The 13,488-nt window shown below is 44.9% G+C and overlaps 1 protein-coding gene across 5 annotated transcripts in view; it reads left to right on the forward strand.

Annotated features, from left to right (window-relative positions):
- Positions 1-13,488, forward strand: part of GTDC1 (glycosyltransferase like domain containing 1) — a 254,239-nt gene that overhangs the window by 103,951 nt on the left and 136,800 nt on the right. For all 5 annotated transcript variants that reach the window (XR_008463067.1, XM_054177813.1, XM_054177806.1 and 2 more), the window contains exons 3-4: positions 4,137-4,304; positions 9,260-9,433. Coding sequence is in view for 4 of the 5 variants with exons in the window: in XM_054177813.1 (XP_054033788.1) it covers positions 4,137-4,304; positions 9,260-9,433 (342 nt within the window). In the remaining variant the exon portion in view is untranslated. The remainder of the gene's footprint in view (positions 1-4,136; positions 4,305-9,259; positions 9,434-13,488) is intronic.

Here is a 13,488-nt window from a genome sequence, read left to right on the forward strand (position 1 = left end):
GAAGGCTGTCTTCTAACAATGTTGCTACTTAAATCATCTTACCTCTTTATTTTCTTCTACTAGGAGAAACTTAAGCAGTGTCATTTCAGGCTCTAAATCTGAATTTGCTAGTAATCCAAACACTTTTCTCTTGACATTGGTTTGGTGATGAGCTGGGCAGTGATAAGTGCTCTCCTGAGTTGAATTTTATCGCTTCCTTTTCATGGTGGAGAAAATTTGGGTCTAGCTCTTGCAAGTTTTTGACTTTTCTTACAGATTCATGGATTGATACAGTAGTTTGGGTTGGAAGGGACCTTGGAGATCATCTGGTTTCAACCCCCCTGCCATGGGCAGGGACATTCTCCACTAGACCAGGTTGCTCAAGGCCTCATCCAACATGGCACTGAACACCTCCAGGGAGTGGGCATCCATGACCTTTATGGGCAACCTGTTCAGTGTCTCCCCACCCTCACTGTAAAGAATCTCTTCCTAATCTCCACTCTAAATCTACCCTCTTACTTCTTACCTTTCTAGAAGCCATCCTCCACCTTTCTCTCATGATGTTGTTGAATCCTCTGATTTGTCTAACCTGGTACTGCAAACACTCTTTTCCTTTCCTGTGGACATAACCATCTTTTTTCATGTTCTGCTCCTTAGATATTCCACAATCCATCTGAGTGAGTTCAGATATTTCAGAGCTACACATTTGTGCCCAATCTTCAATCTTGGATCTCATTTCTTGTGGTGGTCCCTTCTATCTCCAAGCATCATAGAATCATTAGGGTTGGAAGGGACCTCAAGGATCATCCAGTTCCACCCCCCCTGCAAAGGGCAGGGACACCTTGCACTACAGCAGGTTGCTCACAGCCACATCCAGCCTGGCTGCAAAAACCTCCAGGGATGAGGCTTCCACCACCTCCCTGGGCAACCTGTGCCAGTGTCTGACCACCCTCATGGGGAAGAAATTCTTTCTGACATCCAAACTGAATCTACCCATTTCTAGTTTTATTCCATTTCCCCCAGTCCTATCATTAGTTGACACCCTAAAAAGTTCACTCCCAGCTTTCTTGTAGGCCCCCTTAAAATAGTGAAAGGCCACAACAAGGTCTCCTCAGAGCCTTGACCCCCCCACACACTGTCCTCCCTTCACCCTCTTTCTTTTTTTTTTCTGTGCCTTGCTGTGTGCTGCTTCTCAAGTTTTCTATCCCTGTGTTCCATCTCTTTCCCTCCCCCTCCCCCTTCCTTAAGTGCATCCAAGTCTATAGATGCTCTCCTGCATCAATTCAGTTTTCTCCCTAAGTCATTGCAAAAAGCAGTAAAGAGTGAACTGGAACACAGTGCAGAAAGAGCCAGAATTTTGCCAAGCAACCTTTGCCTCTCATTTTGGCACTAATTGAGGTACCTTTTCTTAGGGCTTTGTATTTTCCTTTCTTGCTCTAGTGCTCTGAGCAGGGGTATTGCATTGCCCTTAGGAAGCTTTCCTGCTGCTGCTTGGAGTCTGGCACCCAGGTCCTTCTGAGGTCCAGAGGTTATTAGTCTTCGTGACAAATAAGTGATGACTTCCATAAAAGTATTTTTTTCCTCCCTGGAATGGCTCATAATAGACCTGAGCTCGTATCTTAATTGGCATTCAGTTTGACAGTCCCTTTAGAAGGATCAAATATTTGATGAACAAGGCAATAACATTCATCTTTTACTTTGGTAAGCCTTTCAGATTAGCATTGACTCAGGTTGATGAAGATGGATACAGGATCTGTTCTCTAGGAAGTGTTTGTTCTGTAGATAAAGATTATCTAGGAGCTACTGCTCTGAGGGAGATGGCTTTATAGATGATGATGAAAATAGATGAAAAGGGATAGTTTTGTGATGCATGCATACAAATGGGTATTTGGGGAAGCTGATGGGTTTTAAGGTTGAGAACCAGAACCAGAAGTTTTTAATAGATGATCCAAGGGCTGGAGCACCTCTGCTATGAGGACAGGCTGAGGGAGCTGGGGCTGTTCAGCCTGGAGAAGTGAAGACTCTGGGGGCACCTTAGAGCTGCTTTCCAATACCTGAAGGGATCCTACAGGAAGGCTGGAGAGGGACTTTTCCTGAGGGTGTCTAGAGACAGGATTAAGGGGAATGGTCAGTTTAGGAAGGATGTTGACTTGCTGGAACGAGTCCAGAGAAGAGCAACAAAGTTGGTGAGGGGTTTGGAACATAAGCCCTACGAGGAGAGGCTGAGGGAGCTGGGGTTGCTTAGCCTGGAGAAGAGGAGACTCAGGGGTGACCTTATTGCTCTCTACAACTACCTGAAGGGAGGTTGTAGAGACGGATGTTGGTCTCTTCTTCCAGGCAAGCAGTACCAGAACAAGAGGACACAGTCTCAGGCTGCGCCAGGGGAGGTTCAGGCTGGATGTTAGAAAAAAGTTCTATACAGCAAGAGTGATTGCACATTGGAATGGGCTGCCTGGGGAGGTGGTGGAGTCGCCATCACTGGAGGTGTTCAGGAGAAGACTTGATGGGGTGCTTGGTGCCGTGGGTTAGTTGTTTGGGTGGTGTTGGATTGGTTGATGGGTTGGACGCGATGATCTTGAAGGTCTCCTCCAACCTGGTTTATTCTATGTATGTATTCTATGTATTCTGAGGGAGAGTAGGTTTAGACTGGATCTTAGGAAGATGTTCTTCAGTATGAGGGTGGTGAGACTCTGGATTAGGTTGCCCAGGAAGGTGGTGGGTGCCTCTTCCCTGGGGGTGTCGAAGGCCAGGTTGGTTGAGCAGCTGAGTCTAGTTGAGAGGTGTCCCTTTCAACCTAAGCCATTCTATGCTTCTGTGATTCTATGCTTCTATGATTGGGCTCTTACCTTGAACACTAAGCCCACGTAAAAGTAGCAGTAAGATGAAGAATAGGAAAAAAGATAGTAGGGCAAAAAAGGAAGATAAAGAATAGGAAAAAAATAAGACAAAGAATAGGAAAAAAATCAAGATAATGGATAGGAAACTATTAAAATAAAGAACAGGAATTTAAAAAAAAAATTAAAAATGGAAAAGTGAGAACAAAAGTAAGGAAAAATAGAAACTATTTAAAAATAAGTCAACACATAAAGACTTTTATTATAAAATTAACTAGTCAATTGGTTCTGAATCACTAAAATGCTGGATAGCAAAACCAAACAATAATCAGAAACATGCCATGTTGAAAGGTAGTTTTTTTAAGGCTAATGTTTAATGTACAGTAAATATTCATTATTTTTTGTTTTACTCCTTGTGATGAGAAATGCAGAGCACAAATGCTCATGGCTCTGCAGCTCTCTGGAGGTTCAGGATTTGGTTTGTCTGTTAGCTGGAGGACAGGAGATATACTTTTGGTGAGGTGAAGGGAAGTCTGCCACTGGTCTCAGTAGGGTCACAGTTTCATACTGCACTTGATGCATACATTCATTTTCTGATAGCCTGGGAAGTCAGACTGCTGCTAAGAGAGCAGCTTGTTAGTGCTTGTGCCTGCTTTGTGGAACTGAAGCGTGTGTGCAGTGGTGCAGGCTGTGGGATAGCAGGAGTGCAGTGCCGGGGAGTACCGGGGTGCAGGGGTAGAAGCAACATTTCATTATAGAGAATGCCTTATAAAAATGGGAAAATAAACCAGAGAAAGGGTGAGAAAATAAATGTAAAAGGGAAAAGAAAAAAAAAAAGGCAAAGCAGCCCCTAGCAGATAAATGCACTGCATAAATCAAAAGGGTTTGTGTCATAACATGAACATGTGCCATTCCTGCTCATATATTGAATTTCAGTAGTTGGTTGCATAAAGAAGTAAAGTGTAATGAAACTGGCAAGCAAAGTATTCCCTAGTCAGCCTTATCTTTGTTCCATTTGTCCTTCAGATACAGCTTTTCTTGCCTTTTTCAATAAAATCCATCCAGCTTTTTTTTTTTGAGTTTGCATCTCTCTGTAACCGAGCTGGGAAGACCAATGAGATTCGGAGCTTTTCTAGTTGGGTTCTTAGCAGCTGCTTTTTAAGAGATCAAAACTTCCAATGCTGCTACATGGTATTAAGGCTTAGCTATTGATGTGTCCCTATAGGGGTGATGTTTTTCTTGTGGGGAGGGGGGAGAGGAGGGGAGGGGTGACCCCTGCGAGCATGCTCACAGACAGTAAACACTGCTCTCCTTGTTTTCCAGGATCCTCTTTGCAAGCTCGGTGCTTAACCTGGCTGAACTCGCTGCCCTCCGCCCTGACCTTGGCAAATTGAAAAAGGTCCTCTACTTCCATGAGAACCAACTGGCATATCCTGTCCAGAAATGCCAGGAAAGGGATTTTCAATATGGATACAACCAGATACTTTCATGGTAGGTGTTCCTCATGCTGCTCTGTGGTGTTTAAGGCGTCCTTCTGCCTACAAGCCTGCAGCATTGTAAGCCTGAAGAGTCCTCCTCCGTATAAATGATGAGCCTGTAGCAAACAGAAGTACCAGCAGAGTCCTGAAGACAGCTTGAGTACTGGGTTGAGTTCTGGCCACCACAATGTAGGAAAGACACTGATGTCCTGGAGCATGTCCAGAGAAGAGCAATGAGGCTGTTGAGGGCTTTGGAGGGCATCATATGAGGAGCAGCTGAGGGAGCTGGGGTTGTTCAGACTGGAGAAGAGAAAGCTGAGGGGAGACTTTACTGCTCTCTTCAGATACCTGGAAGGAGGTTGGGGTGAGGCTGATGTTGATCTCTTGTCCCAGGTAGGCAGCAACAGGACAAGAGGAAATGGGTTTAGATTGTGCCAGGGGAGGTTTAGGTTGGACATTAGGAAAACTTCATTACTGAGAGAATGGTGAGGGGTTGGAACAGGCTGCCCAGGGAGGTGGTGGAGTTACCATTCCTGGAGGTGTTCAAGAAGCTGTAGATGTGGTTCTTCAGGATATGGTTTAGTGGACATGGTAGTTGGGTTATGGGTGGACTTGATCTTAAAGGTCTTTTCCTGCCTTAGTGGTTCGGTTCGGTTCGGTTCTGTTCTGTTCTATTCTATTCCTGTTCCATTGATAAAAGTGCCGTGGCAGAAACAATCTGCTCTATAAGCTCATCTCATTTTCTTATATGAAGCCCACCAGTGCTGAGCTGGGCTGCCATGGTGTACCCATCAGTGGTGTGGATTTTGACCTGTGTCTTGGCTGTAAGCGAGATGCTTTGTTTCATGGATGCTTCACAAAGCTGCAGCTAATCAGCTCTTGCTTGGCCATAGCTTTTACTGCATCCAACTGAAATTATATAGAGGGTTTTAGGGAAATAAACAGAAATTAAAATGTACTGCAGCAGCTTTCTTGTGAAGAGAGGGCAGTAAACATAGCAGATAAATCCTTATATTTCTTTCATCTAGCATTCAGGAATTGTGCAGTGCTAAAACACCCAGACATTTTAAGGGCTGCAGTCCTTTATTGTTGCTAAAAACAAATGTATTTCTCCAAACTGAGTTAATGAAAGAAGTTAATAACAGCAGCACTGAAAAGCTTTGTGCTTAGGCACTGTACAAACCTAAATGAACCAGCAAAACACAGTTGTTTTGAACTGAAAGGAATTCATTTCCAAGAACTAACCTATCTGTTAGCAGGGGGATTATTAGGAACAGGGATTGGGCATTTTAAAGGTACAAGTTCAGCTTTTGCATCTTTATAATGGAAGGGAAGTTGGTAGGGAAATTTCTCAAATGGTGGTCTGTGCTGACTCAGGGCAGTTCTGTAGCTGCTTCTGCCACAGCATTTGCAGCAAAGATGGGGAAGTATAGTGAAAGGTCTTTTGAAAGCAGTAGCAGCCATTTCCACATTTCTGACTAAAAGATGTGGGGTTTGGCACTGGGGAGAGGAACACTTGTTTGGATTTATGGTTTCCTTTCTTGTGGCAGGTGATTTTCACACATCTTGTGTAAGCTGACCTCCTCAAAATACACATTTTTAAGATAATAAAAGTATTTTCTCTAAATAGAAAAAAGCAAAGAGGACAACTTCTATAGGTGCTCCATTCTGTCAGTCTCCTTCAGTCTCCAATGGATTAGTTGGAAGAGCTCTTTAAGGTCATTAAGGTTAACCCATTACTGCCACTAAACCCTATCCCTCAGCACCACATCTGCACGTCTTATAAATCCCTCCAGGCATGGTGACTCCATCACTTCCCTGAGCAGCCTGTTTCAGAGCTTCACAACCCTATCAAGGAAGAAATTTTTCCTAAAGTCCAACATAAACCTCCCCTGGGGTAACTTGAGGCTGTTTCCTCTTGTCCTCTTCCTCTCAATGTAATTATATAAACCTTCCATTTCTGGTTCTGGAGAGCCCCCATTTTTAACAGCATAGAATCATAGAATTGTTAGAGTTGGAAGGGACCCAAGCATCATCCAGTTCCAACCCCCCTGCCATGGCCAGGGACACCTCACACTAGGTCAGGTTGCTTAGAACCACATCCAGCCTGGCTGCAAAAACCTCCAGGGATGAGACTTCCACCACCTCCATGGGCAACCTGTGCCAGTGTCTCACCACCCTCATAGGGAAGAACTTCTTCCTAACATCCAATCTGAATCTACCCAGACAGAAGCCATCTCCTGGTAGATAGAAGCCATCTCCTGTGTACTCCTTGCAACTTTCACATGTTCATCTGCATTGAAGTGCCAGGTTCCCATCTTTCAGTTGGGAAAAGGTGTCTTGCCAGTTTGATGTGGAAGTTTTGGAGAGGGTTAAAATCAGAGCACTTTGAATCTTCAGGTTGGTGCCTTTGTTCATTTAGGGAGAGATTTTTTTTTCCCCCCTGATGTTTCTAGAGTTACTGTAACAAAGTCACACTTTTCAGTGATGTCTGGGAGTCCTTTTAGCTGCTTGGGCAATGATGATGATGGTGGGTTTTGTCTAACTTGCCAGTGATAGGCAGAACCTCTAGGAAGAAGTTGGGCAGATAAGACTTCTTGCACAAGAGAAGCAGAATGGTGGTGTTGGAGCCTTTGCCACATATCAGAGAGCAACAAAGAAACATGGTGGCCTCCTGTCTTGCCTCTTGTCATATGTAGATCAGTGCAGAAAAAATGACTGGAGCATTTGTGTGGAAATGTGGAAGGATGTTGACTTGCTGGAAAGAGTCCAGAGAAGAGCAACAAAGTTGGTGAGGGGTTTGGAACATAAGCCCTACGAGGAGAGGCTGAGGGAGCTGGGGTTGCTTAGCCTGGAGAAGAGGAGACTCAGGGGTGACCTTATTACTCTCTACAACTACCTGAAGGGAGGTTGTAGACAGATGGATGTTGGTCTCTTCTCCCAGGCAAGCAGTACCAGAACAAGAGGACACAGTCTCAGGCTGCGCCAGGGGAGGTTCAGGCTGGATGTTAGGAAGAAGTTCTATACAGAGAGAGAGACTGGCCATTGGAATGGGCTGCCTGGGGAGGTGGTGGAGTCGCCATCACTGGAGGTTTTCAGGAGAAGACTTGACGGGGTGCTTGGTGCTGGGGGTTAGTTGTTTGGGCGGTGTTGGATTGGTTGATGGGTTGGACGCGATGATCTTGAAGGTCTCTTCCAACCTGGTTTATTCTATGTATGTATTCTATGTATTCTAACAAGGAGACCAACAGGTCAAAAACCATAGGTGGGAAGGAGGCTGGGGTTCCAGAAAGCATTTCAGCTCCCACAGCCTGCTTGAAAAGGATTCTTTCTCTCTGTGATGTTGGAGTTATTTCACTTCTCCTCCTGACTCCTGCTGCTTTGGTGAGCAGTGTCAGGCCACTTGTGCCCAGACAGCACTGATGTGCAGTGAGGATGAACGACAGCCTCTCACTTCAAATCTACTTTTCACCAGCCTAGTGACTGATGAGCTCAGGTCCTCAATGCACCTTATGACCCATGGGTCTGTACTACCTATATAACATATTGAGAACCCAACCAGCCATAAAGCATTTCTTACCTCCACTTGAGTGTTTACAGGGTTTGCTAAGATTGAGGCAGCACTTCCAGCATAAACTTCCAAATCTTTCAGGGTTTTGGAGAGCTGCTTGTTTTCTCCTGACGGACTTCAAGTGGAGAAATAATACCTCTATGATCATTTAACTGTATCTTAAAATTATTGATCTGGTTAGCTTAAACACATCACTAAAGATCCAAACATCTTTTACTGTGCACTATGAAGTTGATTTTTGTTTTATACACGCACACACTTTCAATCAGAATTATGTCTGCAGAGGTTAAAATAACATTCCATTTCTCTAGTACCCTGCTACCCGACACGCATGGTCATTGAAAGTTGACCAAAGGTAAATCATCCTTCAGTAAAAATGATTCTTTCCAAGGAATTTTCATTTCCTTACACTTTTACTAATACAAAAGTCATATTTCAGTGAGGCAGCAGTGTGCTCATGCAGCCCAGAAGGCAAATTGTATCCTAGGCTGAATCCAGAGGAGTGCAGCCAGCAGTGCGAGAGGGGATTCTGCCCCTTGACTCTGCTCTGCTCAGAGTGCTAGAGGTGGGTACCTCTAATACTGTCTCCAGTGCTGGTGTCCCCAGCAGAAGAAGAACACAGAGCTGCTGGAGACAGTCCAGAGGAGGCCACAAAGATGATCCAAGGGCTGGAGCACCTCTGCTGGGAGGTCAGTATGAGGGAGCTGAGGTTGTTTAGGCCAGAGAAGAGAAGACTCTGAGGGGACCTTAGAGCTGCCTTCCAGTGCCTGAAGAGATCCTACAGGAAGGCTGCAGAGGGACTTTTCATGAGGGTGTCTGGAGACACAGGACAAGGAGGAATGGTTTGAAGCTGAGGCAGAGCAGGATTAGACTGGAGCTGAGGAAGATGTTCTTAGGTACAAGGGTGATGAGATTGTGCAATAGGCTGCCCAGGGAGGTTGTGGATGGATGCCTTCTCCCTGGGGGTGTTGCAGGGCAGTTTGGATGAGGCCTTGAGCAGCTGAGTCGAGAGGTGTCCCAGTCAATGGCAGGGGAGGTTGGAGCAGTTGATCTCTGAGGCCCCTTCCAACATAAAACATTCTATGAAAATTCTTTTAAGAGATGATGGCAATAATCCAAGGGTGGGATATGATGTGCTCATTTAGATTGAGAATAGTGATTTGTCACTCAGTTTAAAACAAAGTTAAAATCTCTACCCCAGGGTGACTAGCCAGAGAGCAAGAGATTGCTGATTAAGGTACATATTCTGCTCCTGAGTCACGTCAAAAGGCTGACTTCTGTGTAGCTTTCTTACACCTGTTGTTTATGTTTGACAATAGCTATTCCATTTCCACTGCACAATATTTGTGTTTCTTTGTGGCAGCAGTGCATTCATTAATCTCAACCATTCTTTGCAGTCTGGTCGCCGACGCTGTGGTGTTCAACTCTGCTTTTAACATGGAATCCTTTCTTACGTCCATTGCAAGATTTATGAAGCTGATTCCTGACCACAGACCCAAGGATTTGGAAAAAATGATCCGACCCAAGTGCCAAGTTCTTTATTTTCCAGTCAGGTTTCCTGATGTGAGCAGGTCAGTGCATTTTCCACATCATAAATTGCCTCCAGCCTGTCAGAACTCTCTATTTATGGTGGCATTCTAACTAATCAGCTAAAGCATCTCTAATGAAAGAGTTTGATGATATGCAAAATCCCCTAATTGATAAATGTGTATCAGGAATTAGAGGCTATTCAGGCAATGTCTGGTCTGCTGAGCCTGCCCTTAGCATGTGTCAGAGGAACTTGCATCCTTCAGGATGGGTGATTCCCTGCTTGTAGTGATTCTTCATTTCTTGTAGTGATTACCCACTTGCTGTAGTAATTCCCCACTTGTAGTAGTGATTCCCCACTTGTAGTAGTGATTCCCCACTTGTAGTGATTCCTCACTTGTTGTGATTCCCCACTTCTGGTAGTGATTCCTCACTTCTTGTAGTGGTTCCCCATCTGTACCAATTCCCCACTTGTTGTACCAGTTCCCCATTTGTTGTACCGATTCCCCACTTGCAGTGATTCCTCACTTGTTTTGGTGGTTTCCCACTTGTTTTGGTGGTTTCCTGCTTGTTTCTGTCTTCAGGGAGTTGCCTGCTCCTCAGCTCTGTGTAAATTTATACAGGGGAGGTCAAGGAGGAGAAAGAAATGTTAGAGAGCAGTAAAAGTGTAGTCAAGTATTTCCCTTGGTATGTTGCAGGGGGATTTAATTCCCTCCTCCCTCTGCTTTTATTGCTTTCCAGGTAGGCAAAAGGCATCCCAGTAGCAGGGAGCAGACTTGCAGTCATTGGCATTAGCTTCTGTGGTAGTTGCTCTTCAGTCTTCCTCGGTTACTCTGAAGGACATTTTTTATTACCCTTGTTTCAGAGCCTGTCTTGAAATTAGCAGTGGGTTATGTGGCTCAAAGGGAACATTCACCAGGTCCTTTTCACTTTTGATTAAACCTGGCACAATTGTTTTTCCTCTTATAAGGGATCCTTCTCCCACTGAACAGGAACTTGGCTTCAATGGGACCAGCACAAAATAGAGCATGATTCTGCAATTTGATTATACTTTTAAAACCAGCAGGATACTGAGTACATTTTTTGGCTGGAATAAGGATGGAATCACAGAATGTTAGGGGTTGGAAGGGACATTCAGAGGTCATCCAGTACAACCCCCAAGCCCGAGCAAGCTCACCTAGGGCAGGTCTCACAGGAACACATCCAGGTGGGTTTGGAAAGTCTCCAGAGAAGGAGACTCCACAACCTCTCTGGGCAGCCTGCTCCAGGGCTCTGGCACCCTCACCATACAGAAGTGTCTCCTCATGTTGAGGTGGAACCTCCTGTGTTCCAGCTTGTACCTGTTGTTCCTTGTCCTGTCGCTGGGCACCACCAAACAGAGCCTGGCACCTCCATCCTGACACCCAGAGATGTACAAGTCCCCCAGTCAACCTCATAGCTCTCCATTGGGCTCTTGTCCAGCAGATCCCTGGCCCTCTTGAGATGGATGGGGAGCCCAAAACTGGACACAGTATTCCAGGTGTGGTTTCACCAGGGCAGAATAGAGGGGGGAAGAGAACCTCCCTAGACCTGTTGGATGGAAAGCACTGCAATGACTCTGCAAAAGTCCAGCTTTTGATCCAAGAATAAGTTGTGGCCATAGATAAGATCTTTGTCCCTGCCCAGTTTGTATGTGCACTTATTTCAAAGGCCAAATGTGCCCTGATGGGAGTTTGAGGTAGAGAGGTTTTAGTAGAGGAGCTGAGGTTGTGCACTCTGGTGATGTTCACAGTGCAAGGTTAGCAGTTTAGATTCTTGGGTAACTTTGTATCCAAATCATTTAATAATCAATGTCTAAAGCTAAGTCTTCAAACAAGTTTTTGGCAAGTGAGTTAAAGTCATAGAATGGTTTGGGTTAGAAGGAACCTTAAAGCTCATCTAATCCAACCTCCTGTGGTCCTTAGGGACTTGGCTGTCTGGATGGCAGTGGAGACCAGTACTTACATATCTTTAAGGATCTAGCATGGCTTCTTAGAGAGCATATGTTTCAGGAGTGAGGGAATGCTGTGGATGCTCAGCATGTTTGATATTGAGCCATTTTAAAAGGCTCCTGTGGGTTTTTTTGGCATACCTTAGGAAGTCATGTGGCTCAAGCCCAGTTTTGGAGATGATGTTGTGATAACCCTGTCTCATATGTTAAGTCAGCTCTTTAGGACTTGTCAGACCTGACAGATGGGGTCAAACAAGACCTGACAAATTGTCTGAAGTCATATCCCCAGGGACTGTGTGTCCAAAGCAGAAGGTGTTTGGGTGGGTAAAATCATTAGACTACTACCCAGACTAGCAAAGTAGGAAGGTCTCACATCTTACTACATGTTCTTCATACTTGCTCTTGTATTAAATCTCATCTCACAAAGCCCAACACTTCCCATGTTTTTATTGTGGTTGTTGCACTTGAAATCATACCAAAAAGCAGTGGTGGGCAAAATGAAGATGTTCATAGAATCAACCATGTTGGAAGAGACCTCCAAGGTCATCCAGTCCAACCTATCACCCAGCCCTATCCAACCAACTAGACCATGGCACCAAGTGCCTCATCCAGGCTTTTCTTGAAGATCTCCAGGGACAGCGACTCCACCACCTCCCTGGGCAGCACATTCCAATGGCAAATCTCTCTCTCTGTGAAGAACTTCTTCCTAACATCCAGCCTGAACCTCCCCTGGCACAGCTTGAGACTGTGTCCTCTTGTTCTGTTGCTGGTTGCCTAGAAGAACAGACTGACCCCCACCTGGCTACTACCTCCCTTCAGGTAGTTGTAGTCAGCAATGAGGTCTCCCCTGAGCCTCCTCTTCTCCAGGCTAAACATGTTTATAAAGAACTGTGTGACAGAAAACTTTCTCACCAGAACAAATGACAGATTGATAGGAGATTAGAAACACAGCTCTGCCTTTGGTCTGTCCCAGCTGCTGGTCTTCTCATTGCTGGACCAGAGCTTCAGGTTTGTCTTCCTATCATGCCCAAGCAGGCAGCATCCTCTGGCCCACATTGCCTGGTGGCAGTGCCTGAAATTGCACCTGGGAGGTTTAGGTTGGACATTAGGGGAAAATTCCTTCCCTGAAAGAATGGTCAGGCACTGGAACAGGCTACCCAGGGAGGTGGTGGAGTCACCATCATTGGAGGTGTACAACAAATGTGTGGACATGGCACTGTGGTGTAATGGCCATGGTCCTGTTAGGTTGGTGGTTGGACTGGATGATCTCAGAGGGCTTTTCCAACCCAAGCAATTCTACGATTCCCTGATTATTATTTCTAATGTATGTTTCATTCAACAACTGACTCTAGATAGAAAATCTGGGATTGCTTTGACAAAGCCAAATATCATAAGGGGAAAAAAAAGGCACAAGAATCACCATCACTGGAGGTATTTGAGAAATGTGTGGACGTGGCACTTGGGACATTTAGTGGCCATGGTGGTGCTGGGTCGGTGGTTGGACTTGACAATCTTAGAGGTTTTTTGCAACCCAAACCATTCCATGATTATTATTTCTAATGCATAGTTCATTCAACAACTACCTCTAGGTATAAAACCTGGGATTTCTTTGACAAAGCCAAATATCATCACAAAGAGGGGGAAAAAAGGCAGAAGAAAGGGCTGCTGCTGCAGAGCTCTGAAGTTCTTTGGGTTTTGACCTTCAGCTGCAGCCAGCATTTGCTATTTCTTTACGGGATCCTGGTTCAAACATTGCTGAATGCACCTGTGGCAAATGAATGATGCTTTTTTCAGTGTAGGCTGTATTTTTCTCATGACTGGATGGAGATGGAGGAGAGAAAGGTTAAGAAAAAAATTGTGGCCAGGCTAGAATGTATAAAGCAAGCTCTTAGCCCAGAGTGTTTTGCAAGTTATTTTCAAATGGTAATTTGCTTTATCCAAACCAAACTCATACAGTGTAAGTAAGTGATTATTTGCATGACTGACAATCATTTCAGTGCCTGCAGTCTTTTGAAAATGCATAATTTTGCTGAGATGTTGAGAAAATATTTAAAAATTCTGAGGGCAAAAGAAGCAGGGTGGGAGTTAGTCATTTATTTGGGTTTATTTGACCTCTTTTGTTTCGTGTGT

This window comes from Dryobates pubescens, chromosome 2 (assembly GCF_014839835.1).
Source record: "Dryobates pubescens isolate bDryPub1 chromosome 2, bDryPub1.pri, whole genome shotgun sequence".
NCBI lineage: Eukaryota > Metazoa > Chordata > Aves > Piciformes > Picidae > Dryobates > Dryobates pubescens.